Below are 14,464 nucleotides of genomic sequence, written 5' to 3' on the forward strand. Positions count from 1 at the left end.
CATGCTGGGTCGGATTTATAAGGCAATTCTGACCAAATGTGTTTTTTGCTAAATTTCATTTTGGATTGTTTGTGATTTTCTTTATGAAATGTGAAGGTTCTATTGTTTTCTAAAATTGACAAGAAAAAACAATTGCCATACAATGGTCCCTTTCCCCACTGTGAGATTCTTGTACATTTTAGGAGCCAAAAATAATGATTGGTTATACAGCATTGTGGCAAAGTGCCCGCCCCTGTGTGTATTTTGTGTTATATGTTGTGTGTTAATGTTGGTGTATAGTCATTGGTACACGGAATATAAACAGGCACGAGGATTGCACGCACTTCACATGCAAGTAAAACGTAATAATATGTGAGCACGGGGAAATGTACTTTATTAATTCACGTGCAGTTGTACCGCGACTCCAATTGAATGACTGATTAGCAATCGAGTCTTGGTACAGCTGCATAAAAGCTGCATGTTTTCACCCACTTGGTGTTGTGTGTTTGGTGAGTGGAGAATGGGACTGGAGACGGAGGTAATAATCATAAGTGTAATAATAAGTAAAAATAGAAGCTCACCGTGTTTGTCTGTGTAGTCTGTTTTGTTCGTCTCTTTTGTTTTGGCAAATGTGCCGTGTCCTGTATTTTTGTTTGTTACAACCTTTTTATTTTCTGTTCAGTTCATTCATTAAATGCTGAGCGCAAGCAAGCACTCAGCTTCACCAAACTCAACCTCTCTTTTTGTTTATTTCCTGTTTCTGGTCTGACATCAGCCACTGCGGTCCTCTTTGTGACAAGCATGTATACAGGATACACAGAAACACTGCATACTGTAATCCAAACCCTAGCCAATAGGTACACCCTGACCCCATTTGTATGCTTGTGGATTAAAGAATAAAGTATGAAAAAAATAATAAAGTATGAAATGCATCTCTATTCTAAGGACTGTAGGTGGTTCCTCTTATTTGTTTACAATGGTGTTGTGAGGCGATCATAAGTTATCTATGCCAGCCGGGACCTAAGTGGCAAATATAATCGTTATCTGAAATATCGAGCTAATAACTTTTGATTATTGTAGCGCGAAATGAAATCAATAGTACGATGGGCTAGATAAGAATTAACAACACTGACACATTAGTTTTTCACACCCACAAAGATAATGCTGTATTCTTATATTGAGTATTAAATGTGTTACATTTTAAGTGGAATTGAATCACATGCATTGACAGTAGTCTAAAGTAATGTTCCTTGGTGGTTTTCCATTCCAGTTCTGTGGAACAGTTCTTATCTTCTGAGATCAAGATGGGTTCGGATTTTGTTTGGTCGGGTCGGGTTCGGACCTGGTTTGAAATTTAGGCCCAAGCAGACCTCTAATGTAATAAACATTTTTCTTACAGGTATAGCATACTTAAGTGGGATGTGCAGTGAGAAGAGAAAGTGCATCCTTGCTGAGGATAATGGACTTAATCTGGCATTTACAATCGCTCATGAGATGGGGCACAAGTAAGTCATTCTTTTTCCTGAATGGATGTAAGATATTGAGGGTCTGTAAAAATACATTTGCTTTGTATAAGTCAAGTTCTTGGTTATGAAAGACACTTTATTGGAAAGGTATCATTTTTAGCATCAGTTATATGTTATATCCCCAGGTTCCTAGCATAATGAACATCAAATACACCTTTAACCAGCAATAGTGTGTGCATACAAGAGACTATATAAATGGCAAACCTTTGCTAAATTTGTTGAATACCATTCTTTGGTGTAAAATAATTCATACCATGTATTTTTTATGGACAAATAGTCTAAATTCTTCTGAATGCCATGTGGGAACTGTAAATCCCTTTGAAGTTCAGGCTTTATGATATGTGTTGCTCATCTTAATTTGATACTGAGGGTGTTTATAATGTACAGTACTCTAGGAAAAATAGAAATTGTGTGATAAACATGGTTAATAATATTCGGGTAGCTTTTCAATGGTGGTGAACAGAGCTCAAAACTACTGTAACAGCATACTCCTCTCCATGCGAATAAAGAATTATGTCAACAATATCTGAAGTCATGCTGAAGTTGACAAAATATTTATTTCATAAATATAATATAACAGCCGAATAGGCTGTGCCACACTGATTTATATTGACTTTTTTTTTTACTTCTAGACCTGTATTATAATAATTACAGATGGATGTAATGAGTAAAAGAATGTAGGCTGGCAATGAGACTGAAGAAAGTGGCCTTTATTCCTTTTGAAAATTAAATAAATGTAAAGAATTGGGTTAGAATCTTACACTGCATTTTTAGTATACAGAAGCTGTACCTATATTTTAATAAACTTGTGGTTTTACTAAATACACAAACTTGTGAAAGAACATTTCAGAAAAGTACAAACTATCAAAACATTACACACAACTATGATGACCTCCTCATAGTAAATATGAGTTAAGAATTGCTATAGGTCTATACTTGTCATATTTATTTGAGTAGCTTCTGGTTAATCATTGCTATTACTACTTCTCAAGAGGTGCACATCAAAGCTAAGTGAGAGAACTGTCAGTGCGCTCTGCCATAACAAACTGGCACAGTGGAAGACACTTCATCCTAGAAATGATTTTATTCTTTGTCAGTCGAGTGAATGTTAAGCTGAAAACAAAACTATGACATATGACTGATGAGGAGAATACAGTACCAACACAAAATGTCATGTTGCATAAAGTGGTAGCTAAAACCAGCTAGAAAAATAGCAAAATGATATGATTGAATTCAATGCAATATGCAGTTTTGTAAATCTGTCCAGCATCTTCTGCTAGAGAGCTTAAACTTAAACTAATCGCTGTAAAAGCTAATGATGTGTATTTTGTGCACTACAGTCTGTTGCTTTTTACATGCCGTTGTGGCCTTGTGCCCCGCACGAAGCCAGCGGCTCGAGTCATTCCTTCCCAGGGAACCAGCAACATAACTTCGCTTACAAGATGTTTTATATAATTTCTGTAGTTTTACAGGTACTGTGCGCAGGCCTGTCTGCAACATGGTACTTAGCACATGTGCAGCAAAAGTAGCTGCTGGGCTCAGCAGCACTGCACAGGACCAAGATACTCGCTTTGGTTGTGGCTGCTTACAATTCCAACCACAGTATCATGATGCCGGTTTGTTGACAGTTTTTAGCATCACCATTGTGAAGGCTGTTAGTCCTTTCTAACAGGCAGGGTTCACTCAGTCAACCAGTCTGTGGAATTGAAAGCTTTCCATCCATCTCCTTTCCAGTCTGACAGAGCGACAGCTCCATACACTCTGCCCAGTTCGGGCCCGTTGACATGACGAAAAGTTGGAAGCAGACCAAACAATTTTTTGTTTGCTATGGTCCCATGGTCAAGCCCTGTCTAAGCAGTGGCTGTGTGTCCAAGTCCCCCCCCCCCCCCCCCCCCCCCCCCCCCCCCCTCCAGAAAAGCTTACTGCCCATTCCACCAGGGGCCTTTCAACTTTGTAGGCTTTATTCCAGGGTGCATCTGTCAAGGACGTATGCAATGCGTCGGTGTCGGCTACTTTCCATACCTTCACTAGGTTCTACGTGCTGAATGGATCCTCAACACGCTGTCACTAGGGTTCCGAATGGTAACGCACAGGGCAAGCGCTGGTTTAGCCTTGTAGCACTCCAGTCGTCTGCAATCTTGCCCTTGCAATGGCTTTGGTGTACTCACCCATTCGGTAATGGTTACATTTTGTACTTGAAAGGGAACGTCAGGTTATTATCATAACCATGTTTCCCTGAAATAGAAATGTAACTGTTAACCTTCAAGGTCACTGCGTCCATGATTGCAGCAGACTTAAGGGAAAAATGCAGCTGAGATCTGTGAGTGCAGTCCTTTTCTGCCCTTGGGGGCAGGGCCATGACTGATTCACAGGTTCACTGAGCAGCTTTGGTATACAATGTTGATGATTTGGGTCTTCAGGATGTAAATACCCATTCGGTAATGATTACATTTCTATTTCAGGGAACCAAGGTTATGATAATAACCTAACGTTCTATATGGTGACGCAAAACCTTTGGCTGTAGATGTCACTATAATTAAACAATGACCCACTCATCCTCTTGGATAAAGCAAAATGCATAACCATAAATCTGAGAAATAAAAATATCAGTGAAGTATTACTCGAAGATTAAAATAGTGCATATCATTGAATTGTTTAAAACTCTGTGATCCCTCTAAATTTGGCACTTTTAATCTCAGATCTGGAGTATCGTATCTATTAATATGTTATGTAATAGATAGCTAGATAGATAGCTAGATAGATAGATTTACACTTTGTATCTCTAATTTAAAGACACAAAAACCCTAGATGAATCATTGTGTGCCTTCATGTATGCCAAAGAGACTCAGCAAGGTTTGTCATTTCTTGGCAAGGCATGTACAAAAGCAGCACTCATCCATAATGGTGATGCAAACAACCCCAACTTGGGGTCATTCTCAAGGCTAAGTGGCTTTAAAAAAAAACTTTTACAAAATCATGGGAAATTGGGTCAAATAGTCAAGACCAGTTTGTGCTAATGAGAGAGGGCTTTTAGATTTCACAAATGAGGCTTGGTTTGGCAGACATTATGGAAAAGCACCTCTCTCCCATTATCTAACACAGAAGAACTAGGGCACCCCAGTTTCAGAAGTGCAGTACAGTAGATTTTAAGCAAACATTTATTTTGACTTTAATCATCTGTGTTGTTTAGACAATTAAATACAGTATATCTTTTGGATTTGTTTTCACAGAATGTGCTCTGTCCAGTCATATAATTACTGTCCCCTTTATGGCAATGGTTTGCTTCCCAGGGAATGAGTTCCAAAATCAAACCAGAGTTCAGCACCTTTAATCATTTTTGTTTCTTACTCACAGAAACTGTGAAGAAACCTTTCATTAAAATGCTGTGGTCCCATCCATTGTTAAACCACTCTTTTCTCCAGCAGGTGAATAATGATGTTTACTTTTTTGCTTCTTCACTGACTCTGGTGAAGAGTTACTTTGGGTTACTTCACCCTGTGTATTACAGTTTCACAGTCTTTACATTGGGCCCTATTTACAAAGCTTTAACTTATGTTCTATTTAAATAGTACATGCTGTATGATTAAAATACAGTGTCATAGTGTTCATACTCATTGTAGACTGTCATTCGCTTCTATAACAGTAGTCGGACAGGGTGGCCTCTAGAACAGTTCCATACATTTTAAACTGTATTTAATTCAGACTTGGAAAAAGAAAAACTTTCTTAAAATAACTCTGGAGTTAAAGATGGAATGTAAAGTTTATTTTTGTTTCTATGTAGATTTTAATGTGTGACCCCCCCCCCCCCCCCCCCCCCCCCCCTTCCCCCCCCTCCCTCCCCCTTGACACCAACTGTGTGTGAGGCTATCACTGCTTTAGGACCTACGTGTTTAAGTCGGAAATTTGACTCTTGTACCCTGTTAAAATGGCTAATATATATAATATATATATATATATATATATATATAGCTATATTATATATATATATATATATATATATATATATATATATATGATGATATTGTATGCATTCATTCTAAGCAATAATTTTAACAATTGTAATAACATATTGTAATTCACCTTACATTGTTCACAAAACTCCCATTTCTAGTTGTATCAGTTGCATTACCTGTATTGATTCAATGAGCAATTTAACTGCCCGAACCAATCACTCTTTCCTCTCTAGTCAATGCTGAATGTTTTACATTATGGTATTACTCTCTATTGTGTCTGCAACATCAGTTGGGATAACCCCAAATTAGACCTTCTGTCACGCTGTAATAGAACTGCATGAAAGGGGGCTTTGTGTTGGAGAAAGTGTTTGTAAATATGTTTGTAAATATGTCTTCAGTATAACAAGTCAGATACTCGTTCTAATGGCCCATATAAATTTTATCCATGTTCCTTAGTATTCTATGCCCATATCTTCCTGTACTGTGTGTCGCTGGAGGCTTGCTTAAAATGTGGACACATCTGTGGAACGTACAGTTTTGTTTATCATTCACTGTAGAAGTGCAGTCAGGCATCAATTCAGACAATGTGGTGAAAATAGCATGAAATATGAACTCAACATCACATTTTTCTACCACAGTGGATACAAATTCGGCCCTGTATGCATGAAAGCCAAATGCAAGCATTATATATTGAACAGAAATGTAACATCTGGCATGTTTTTGTTCCGGTGAAGTTGACATGGTGGTCTTGTTAAGACATCTGCATGTTTTTTGTTTCTCCTGCCCCATTATACTACTTCTTTTTAATTTAGAATCTCTAATTCCTTTTTACCCCTGATTTTATTATTATTATTTTTTTCCTTCGCCGCGGCTAGTCTTTTTACACCCAGGAGAGTGGATGTCTGCAGGCTACCGGCAGTCCAGCAAATCTCTGCCTCCAAGCTCACTCTGCTTCTGGCCTGTAGGGGTCACTGCAGAGCATTGAGGAGAAACAGTCTAAGCCTGATCCCACCTTCCTAACTCCGGGAGCGCCAAAGCCAATGCGGCGCCCCCCGGAGTCCCCAGCGAGGACTGTCTGCCTCTCACAACCAGGATTCAAACTTGCGATCTCTGGTTGTATGACTCACCCTGCATGCCGTGCGGCACTGCTTTTACCAGGTGAGCCATCTGGGGACCCTTCCTTGCTGTTGCAGTTTATTCAGACATCTGAATTATAGCAAAAGTATCAGGATGCAGCAGTTTATATAAAACATTGTACTTGAAATACGGAATTAATGTACACAAAAAAAATGAAACTGAAGAACAAAAACATTCTCTGCACAATAAAAAAAAGGGTTTATAAAGCTAATTAGAGGTAATACATATATTTTAGGGGAATGGTTAACATTGCGACTGGTTGTAGTCATTCAATCTGCTACATTATTTGAAGATAATATGGAAGTTTGGCAAAAAAGATTATTAACTAGCTATTTACACAGAGCATATTCGAAAAGTAGGTTGAACCGGGACACCACCATGTACTTGCAGTTTTTGTCTAACACATAAATACTTCACATTAAGGAATAAGTACACCTCTGCTATTAACATCATAAGAGATGGATAAGCAACACACATAACATCTGTTAAGCAGACATTTCAGAATGTCTTTTTACCGTCAATCAAGTTTTGAATAAGTCACTATGTAGTACAAGCATACTTACTCGTCAAGTTAGAGATTGCACTGAATAACTTGGTTATTGACTGCAGCTGGGTCTGAGTTTCTTAGGTTACTGCAGTCTTGCCAAGTCATTTAAAAAGCAATGCCTATAGTAATGTGGCAAAACAGTAGCACAAAAACAAGCCTCTGTGAGGGAAGGAACCACTTAACAGGCACAACAGTAGCTCACATTTATTTCTACAAAGCATTGCATCACGATAAGAAAGCTGATGCTGTTATTATTGGAATTGATTATGATTATTTTGTGTGTGTGTGTGTGTGTGTGTGTGTGTGTGTGTATATATAAGTTATGTTAACTTATGTGGTAAGGTGAATCTGTACATTTTAAAAAATAACCCATTGGTATTTGTGACAGGGTAGCATCACTGGCAACCAGGAAGGAGACTCAGAGACAAGAAAGCTGCAGGTTTAAATGCTAATGCGCACATTTAATAAACAAACAAATAACAATAAACCCACACTGGAACAAAACAAAAGGCATGGTGGTCAAAATAAACAGTTCATTGAACCCTACAAACACAAGACAACACGGAACACCAAACACATACCTTCACCTCTAACACCAACATCAGTCCTATCCTTTCTAACTAACACCCGTGATCACCCTGTTTATGCACCTGTGACATTCCCACGTGTTGTGACCGAGAGATATTGAAGCCCTGCCAACCCATTATTCAACCCATTATTCCCACACCAAAACACAAACACACACACGTGCATTGGCAGGGCTTCCACACTGCCACATATTCCATAATATAACCATTCCCTGTTCCCTTGAAACACTCCAGTCTCAATTCTGATGAATGCTAAACAAATGGAAGACGATGAGCAAACTCAAGAGCATCTGCATTACCTTCTGTTCCATCATGTTGTGATTTTGAACAGAGCAAAGGCTGGACACTGGCGCAGTTTAGCTAGCGCTGGCCGATCCACGGAAAGTAGAAGCAGACAGGCTTAGCAAATCAATAGAAACTGACTTTACTTTTAATGGGGAATACTTCTAGCTGTGTATGCATTTTCTGTCTCTTTGTTTGACAATAATACAATAAACATTCATTATTTACATTATAGTAAACATCCCACTATGGTGCCTGTATTGGGTACAGTTCTGAAGCTGTATCTGTAACAATATGGAACATTGTTGTTGCTGTGAAAAATATAGATTTGTAAATATACTACTTACTTCATAATTACTAGAAGTAATTGATTGTTAAGCATCTTAATTGTGTTAATGCAGTTATTATTTTAATGTCTATTTTTCAAAACGTCCGCACATATTCAACCCAACAGGAATTGGATATGTGCTTATAATAAAATGAATCCTTTTGGAATTAATTATTTCACAAAGGTATAAAGTATAAGCTTTATACTTTATTAAACAGTTTTTTTTTTCAATGAAAACTGTCATTTTCAGTTTATCAAGCCGGACTGTCACACACAGAGAGCCTTGCCTATACATACTGTACTGTAAAGGCTACTAGCCCGTAGATGCGTGTCAGGGATGTGTCAAATTTATTTAACCCGGCATAAACTGTATATGAGCCAGTTTCTCAAATAGTAGTGTAGGACTGAGCCGCTTTCAAATTGCAGTTGCTAAGCTGCATTGTTAAACTAGTTTCTTAAGTTTTTATTAATGTTAATAGTTTTTATGTATTTATCGTAAAAACATCCAACTCTTTTAATTTAAGACAAACACGTTTTTTTGGGAAGAATAAGATAAAAAATATATGGGGCCTCATGCACTAAACAGCGGAAACCAGTTTACCACACAGTAAGCTTGTTACTGCGTGCTTTGTCCACCTGCTATATTCACTAACCAGCGGCAAATGACTTTGCACTCGAAATGAATCGCGTGGAAAAAAATACCACGTGCAAGTCATTTACATACAATTAATAATGGTAACCATGGAAATGTATTCAAATTCTCTCCCCTAATACTGAGAGGAAAGGACTTGATATAAAAACCGTATTTACTTAAAGGTGCTAACTTTCCTAAGCCCCTCAGCTTGTGTTAAGTTTACCGCTTGTTGAAATCACAATATAAATATAACAGACCATAAGTAGTGCTGTGTGGGAAACATGATAAACGTGTATATCTGCTTTCAGGTACTGTATTTAATTGTCATTCTGACAAAGTAAGAGCCGGACTACCTGTCTTTTAGAGTGCCCATATACAAAAATAAAGGATGTGTAACGCGTGCAGCATTTCGCGTGCTATGATGACTGGCAAATGAATCATTTAGCTCCCCTTATTTGTGCATATTGTTATATTAGTGAATAGAACTGTCACACCTTCCTTTTTGCGTGCAGTATGGGTTTATCTTACCATGCAGTATTTCAAGTAATTTACCACCGTTTAGTGCATGAGGCCCTTAGTCTGGAGAATTTGTTCCGGTACTGGATGACAGCACATCAAACAAGATGATAAATAAAGTCCTAGCCTATTTCAATCAGATGCCAGTTACAAGATTGCCAATGTTCGGTAAAGGTATGTAAAGACTACAAAAATAATCTAAACAGAAAAAAAAACAGAGAGGGCATCTTTTTTAAGCGATAGTGCCGTCGAAGTGGACTCCACAGTCAGCGACCACATTGTAGAGCCTTCATTGAGAGGGCACTATCCCTGTTAGAAAACTATATTTCTCATTATTTTCTTTAAAAAAAAAAAAAACACTTTAATACCTACATATACCTTGAACTTGTGATGATTCGTCGGGACTCTCCCCCTTGAGAAAAGTTTTAGGAAATAGTCTCAAAGGATCACATACATAATTATTATTATTATTTTTTATAATAATAACTTTATTAAACAAATAACTTTTATTCTTGTCAGAGCTGCTTATAGTTTATCTGGACATTGCCAGTTTGAATGGAGCAAAATTACTGAATTGTCTGTGTCTTGGTTTGTTGTTGTTGAAAGATGATGAGCTCCAGACGAGCTGACAAGCTGTGATTGGCTGATTTCGGCAGCTATGGGTACAGGACTGATTGCTTTTGTTGAGTCAAAGTATAGATTGGCTGGTTTTGGTGGATAATAAAATACGTTTGGACCAATTGTGTCTTCATTTAGTATTTGCTGTCCAACTGCACTTTCATTACGACAAGTCATCTACTGTCTGACAAAAGCTTGCATTTAATAAAAGTACTGAAGCAATCAATTAGTTAACCTAGTGGCAAGATTTTCAGAAACCACCAGGGGCACTTGTGTGTCATAATTTAAGTGCTACATGTAGGCTGGTAAAGACGAATTCATTTACATGTCTCACTTTCATTCATTTTCCATTATGATTTTGAATATTTTCAGGTATGTCAAACTTCCCAGCATCAATACATAACATATCTGCATGTATTTGTGTTAAATATATTTGATGTAGTTATGTTTATATACAATATTTCAATGTAGATACAAATTGAAACCTGTAATTCTTAAGGGTACAAAACAGTTGCTGTACTGTAAATCTGTGAAGCACTATGTGTGTATTGTATCTTAAATATATTGCAGTGAAATGTTATTATTTTGCACAAACATGCTTCATTTAACAGTTGAACAAAAATGATAACCATTTTCCTCATACAGTTGACTACAAGTATTTTAAAATTAAAATAATTAATACATTGTTCTAACATATGTTCATTTTAAGTTTTCTCTACATTGACTCCTTAGTTGTGGCTCTCACAAGCTGCTTATATATTGTGTGTTCAGTATGTTTCCTGAGAAAGCGTTTGCTCTTTGCAAACACCTGCTTTGAGGGTGCTTGTTTGGATTACAAAGGTAAACTTTTGCCTATCTTCAAAATCTCTTAGGTGAAAGTGATAATGAGGCCACCTGCAGTTTATTAATAACATTAAATCCAGAATAAAGGTAATATTCATTGCCTCTATTCCTTTGCTCTAACCATTACAAAAATAATATATTGGACAATACTAGCATAAGTTCCACATCCTGTAACATAATATTATGTGCACTTGCACATATAGTAGTATTGGTAGTTAGTATATTCTTTTTGTAACAGTACATTATTGAAGACGTCTAGCAGTGGTAATGTAAGCCATTATGCTGTAGAAAGTTTAACTTTGCAGCCAGAGCTTGACCAGTCCACTGGCTCATTCCAGTAGTAATTCCAGTGATTTCCCTGGGGTGTTACAACAGCTAAGGTTTTCAAAAGAACGTGAGGATGAAGGACATGCATATGATTAATTGCAGGTGTAATGTGCTGCACAGCCAGACATACGGTGCATTCGGGAGAAATCTACGCTCAGCCAGTTATTTTGTTAATACATTCAAAATCAAGCACTAGATTTATAGTTCATCATATTAAATAATAAAATGTTTATTAAAAAATGTCAATTGTGTGCACATGGTAATTCTCAAATCTGATTTTGTTAAATACCCCTAATGAAGCTTTACTTATGTGTTACTTGAAGAATGTTGACTCTTAGCATTTGTCCAAATTCAAAACCATGGCAACACAACATACAATAACATTTTTGGGTTATGTCAATCCTTAGTAATGAGATTTATAAAAACGAAGAAACTTTGATCATTACTGTTTAAAACAAACAACCTAATGTTCTAACCCAGTCCTAACCTTTTGTCTTGCAAATGGTGGCTTTTGCACAGAATATAGTCTCATGAAAAATGTGTCATGGCGTCATAAGATTTATGTTACTGTAGTGAACTTGAAATCTGAAACATTTAATGTAAAAATAATCTAAAGAAAGTGTTCATGTATTTATCTACTGGCCTTAAATGCAGTTTTAAAGAAAAACAACTCATACCATTCCAAATCACTTCCATAATCTTTTTTGGCAAACTGCTTTATGGGATATAAACTCAAATATTATGATTAATATAAAATCACACAACCACACTCTTCTAAATTACCAAACAAGGAGTTATTAACTAAGACATTATTTAGCGGTTTATAAGTAATATTTGTTTAAGAATTGTAAAATAAGATACTAGCCCAATGTGTTCAGTTAGATATTTGATAGACTCCAGCTCCAATACAAAATGCCCCCCTTTGTGGCATCCAGTAAATCACTACAACACATTGCTGTAGTTAACTAAGTCCCTGTGTTTGGAGTCACAAAGGTGTAATTTTTATACAGCCATAATAATTAAGTTTAGGAATAAGGTAGCTGTTATTTTTATTTATTTATTTATTTGGAAAACTATTACTTTCTTAATTGAATATATATATAATTTTATTTTTTTCTTGGAAAAAAAAAAAAACTAAAATAACATTGGATGGCAAAGTAATTCTGCTTATTATTTTAATTTAGAAACTTATAGTCTGCTTATCCTGTTGTGTAACTACGTGTTACCTTCATGTCTGTACTATTTAAGGTGCATACCTTTGTGCACATGGTTTGCTAATTGGGTTTCCTTTTACGTTCTTTCTTCCACATGCAACTCTGAGTGGGCCTCAGGAAAAGGGGCTTGACAGGCTGCTCAGGCTTGTTCCATGACCAGCTTCTTCTCCCAGAAAATGCAGCACTTATATTTGCTCAGTCCCAGGTCCGTCATTAAAGTACAAGATAATCCCAGTAAATCTAATCTAATATGCATTGCCATCACTTCATAGAACTATATTAAACACTGTGTATTTGAGGGTTGATTTTTTTTCAGAGAATTTTGCACTTTCCCATGCTGCACTTGTCCTTGAAGAAACAACTGACACCAAGTTGCTTCTGGGAGTTTGGGTTCTTGTAGGAAAAACAATTCAGAGCATGTGTTAATAATAGACAATGACTTCTGATATACAAAAAAAAAAAACTAAAGGAAACTAAACATTTTAAATGTTTTCCATTTAGTTTTTTTAAAGGTACTCCAAGAAGCTTCACTCATTGGTTCTCCTTCAAGGGTAGACTTATCTGACTGATTTGTTTTCAGTGTCGATGAGTTCCTTGATATAACCTCTTGAAATTTACATTTTCAAATAAATTACCAATTAAAGTCATGTGAGACCTATTAAATGATTGCTGAAATTATTTTATTAGCATCATGTATTTGAAGCACTGCACAGTAAGCAGTTTACTGTTAGCAAATGTGCAGCATTGGCCAACACTTCAATAACTGTATATGGTATACAATTGATTAACATTAAGCTTTAGGTGTCACTCTTGTGTGGTTTTGTGAGCACAGTTTTAGAAATTGTTACAATAAATGTTCATAAAAAAAAAAAAAAAAAAAACTGACATTAGTGGAATTCACATCCCCAAGTAACATATTGAACAGGTATATTAACTGGATTTTAATTCAGACTCTAGTATCCCTATTTCAATCTGGGAAAATTTAAACTGGGATCTACGATCAGCCTACCTATTCTCATGAGCAGAGTGAATTTTGTGTGTGTGCGTATGTGTGTGTATGTGTGTGTGTGTATATATATATATATATATATATATATATATATATATATATATATATATATATATATATATATAGTACCAGTCAAAAGTTTGAGTACACCTGCTTGAAACCTGGTTTTTCATGATTATCTATGCTTTTAACTATATAAATTTGTCTATAAACACTTAGTATTTCATTATATGATACATGTACTTATATAAACTGATAATCATAAGTGAATTGCATTAAAAAATTTGATTTTTTAAATGAAAATGTAAATCTTGTTAATTTCAATGAAATGGTCACCCAAAGAAAGGAGATTTCAGTCTGAAGCCCAAGTTAGTTAAAAGTCTGAAATGTGTAAAACATGGTGTTAGAACAGTAGCCTAAGTATAAAAGTGTCTTTGTTAGATTTCTCTGAGTTAACTAGCATGTTACCTAATTAACCTTTTGTCACCAATTATTGTTAACAGGTGAGGGTCCATGATTAGCATAGGCACAAGTTTGTCATTCCTGAATGTAAGGGAGCAGAAAATGGCAAAATACACTCAGTTAAGCAAAAAAGACAGCCTGTAGTTAATTTAGAAAATGAAGGTCAATCTTTAAGACAAATCGCAAGAACTTTACAAGTGTCTGTAACTGCTGTGGCCAAGACCATCAAACAATTTGAAGAAACTGGCACTCATGAGGACCAAACAAGGTCAGGCAGGCCAAGGGTAACTTCAGAATCAGAGAACAAGTTCATTCGAGTCACAAGTCTGTGAAATCGACGATTAACTGTCCCTGAAATACAAGCTCAGTTAAATGCTACTAGAAGTACAGATGTTTCAACATTAACTGTTCAGAGGAGATTGCATGAAGCTGGCCTAACTAGAAGAATTGCTGCAAAGAAACCATTGTTAAGAGTGCAGAATAAGAGGAAGAGACTTGCCTG

At 36.4% G+C, this 14,464-nt stretch overlaps 1 protein-coding gene across 1 annotated transcript in view; it reads left to right on the forward strand.

Moving 5' to 3' along the window:
• The window catches only part of LOC121315636 (A disintegrin and metalloproteinase with thrombospondin motifs 19-like), a 96,997-nt gene that overhangs the window by 27,606 nt on the left and 54,927 nt on the right, over positions 1 to 14,464 (forward strand). Inside the window, exon 8 of the mRNA XM_041249902.1 lies at positions 1,379 to 1,484. Within this exon, the coding sequence (XP_041105836.1) occupies positions 1,379 to 1,484 (106 nt within the window). The remainder of the gene's footprint in view (positions 1 to 1,378; positions 1,485 to 14,464) is intronic.

Source organism: Polyodon spathula, chromosome 1, assembly GCF_017654505.1.
Source record: "Polyodon spathula isolate WHYD16114869_AA chromosome 1, ASM1765450v1, whole genome shotgun sequence".
Taxonomy (NCBI): Eukaryota; Metazoa; Chordata; class Actinopteri; order Acipenseriformes; family Polyodontidae; genus Polyodon; species Polyodon spathula.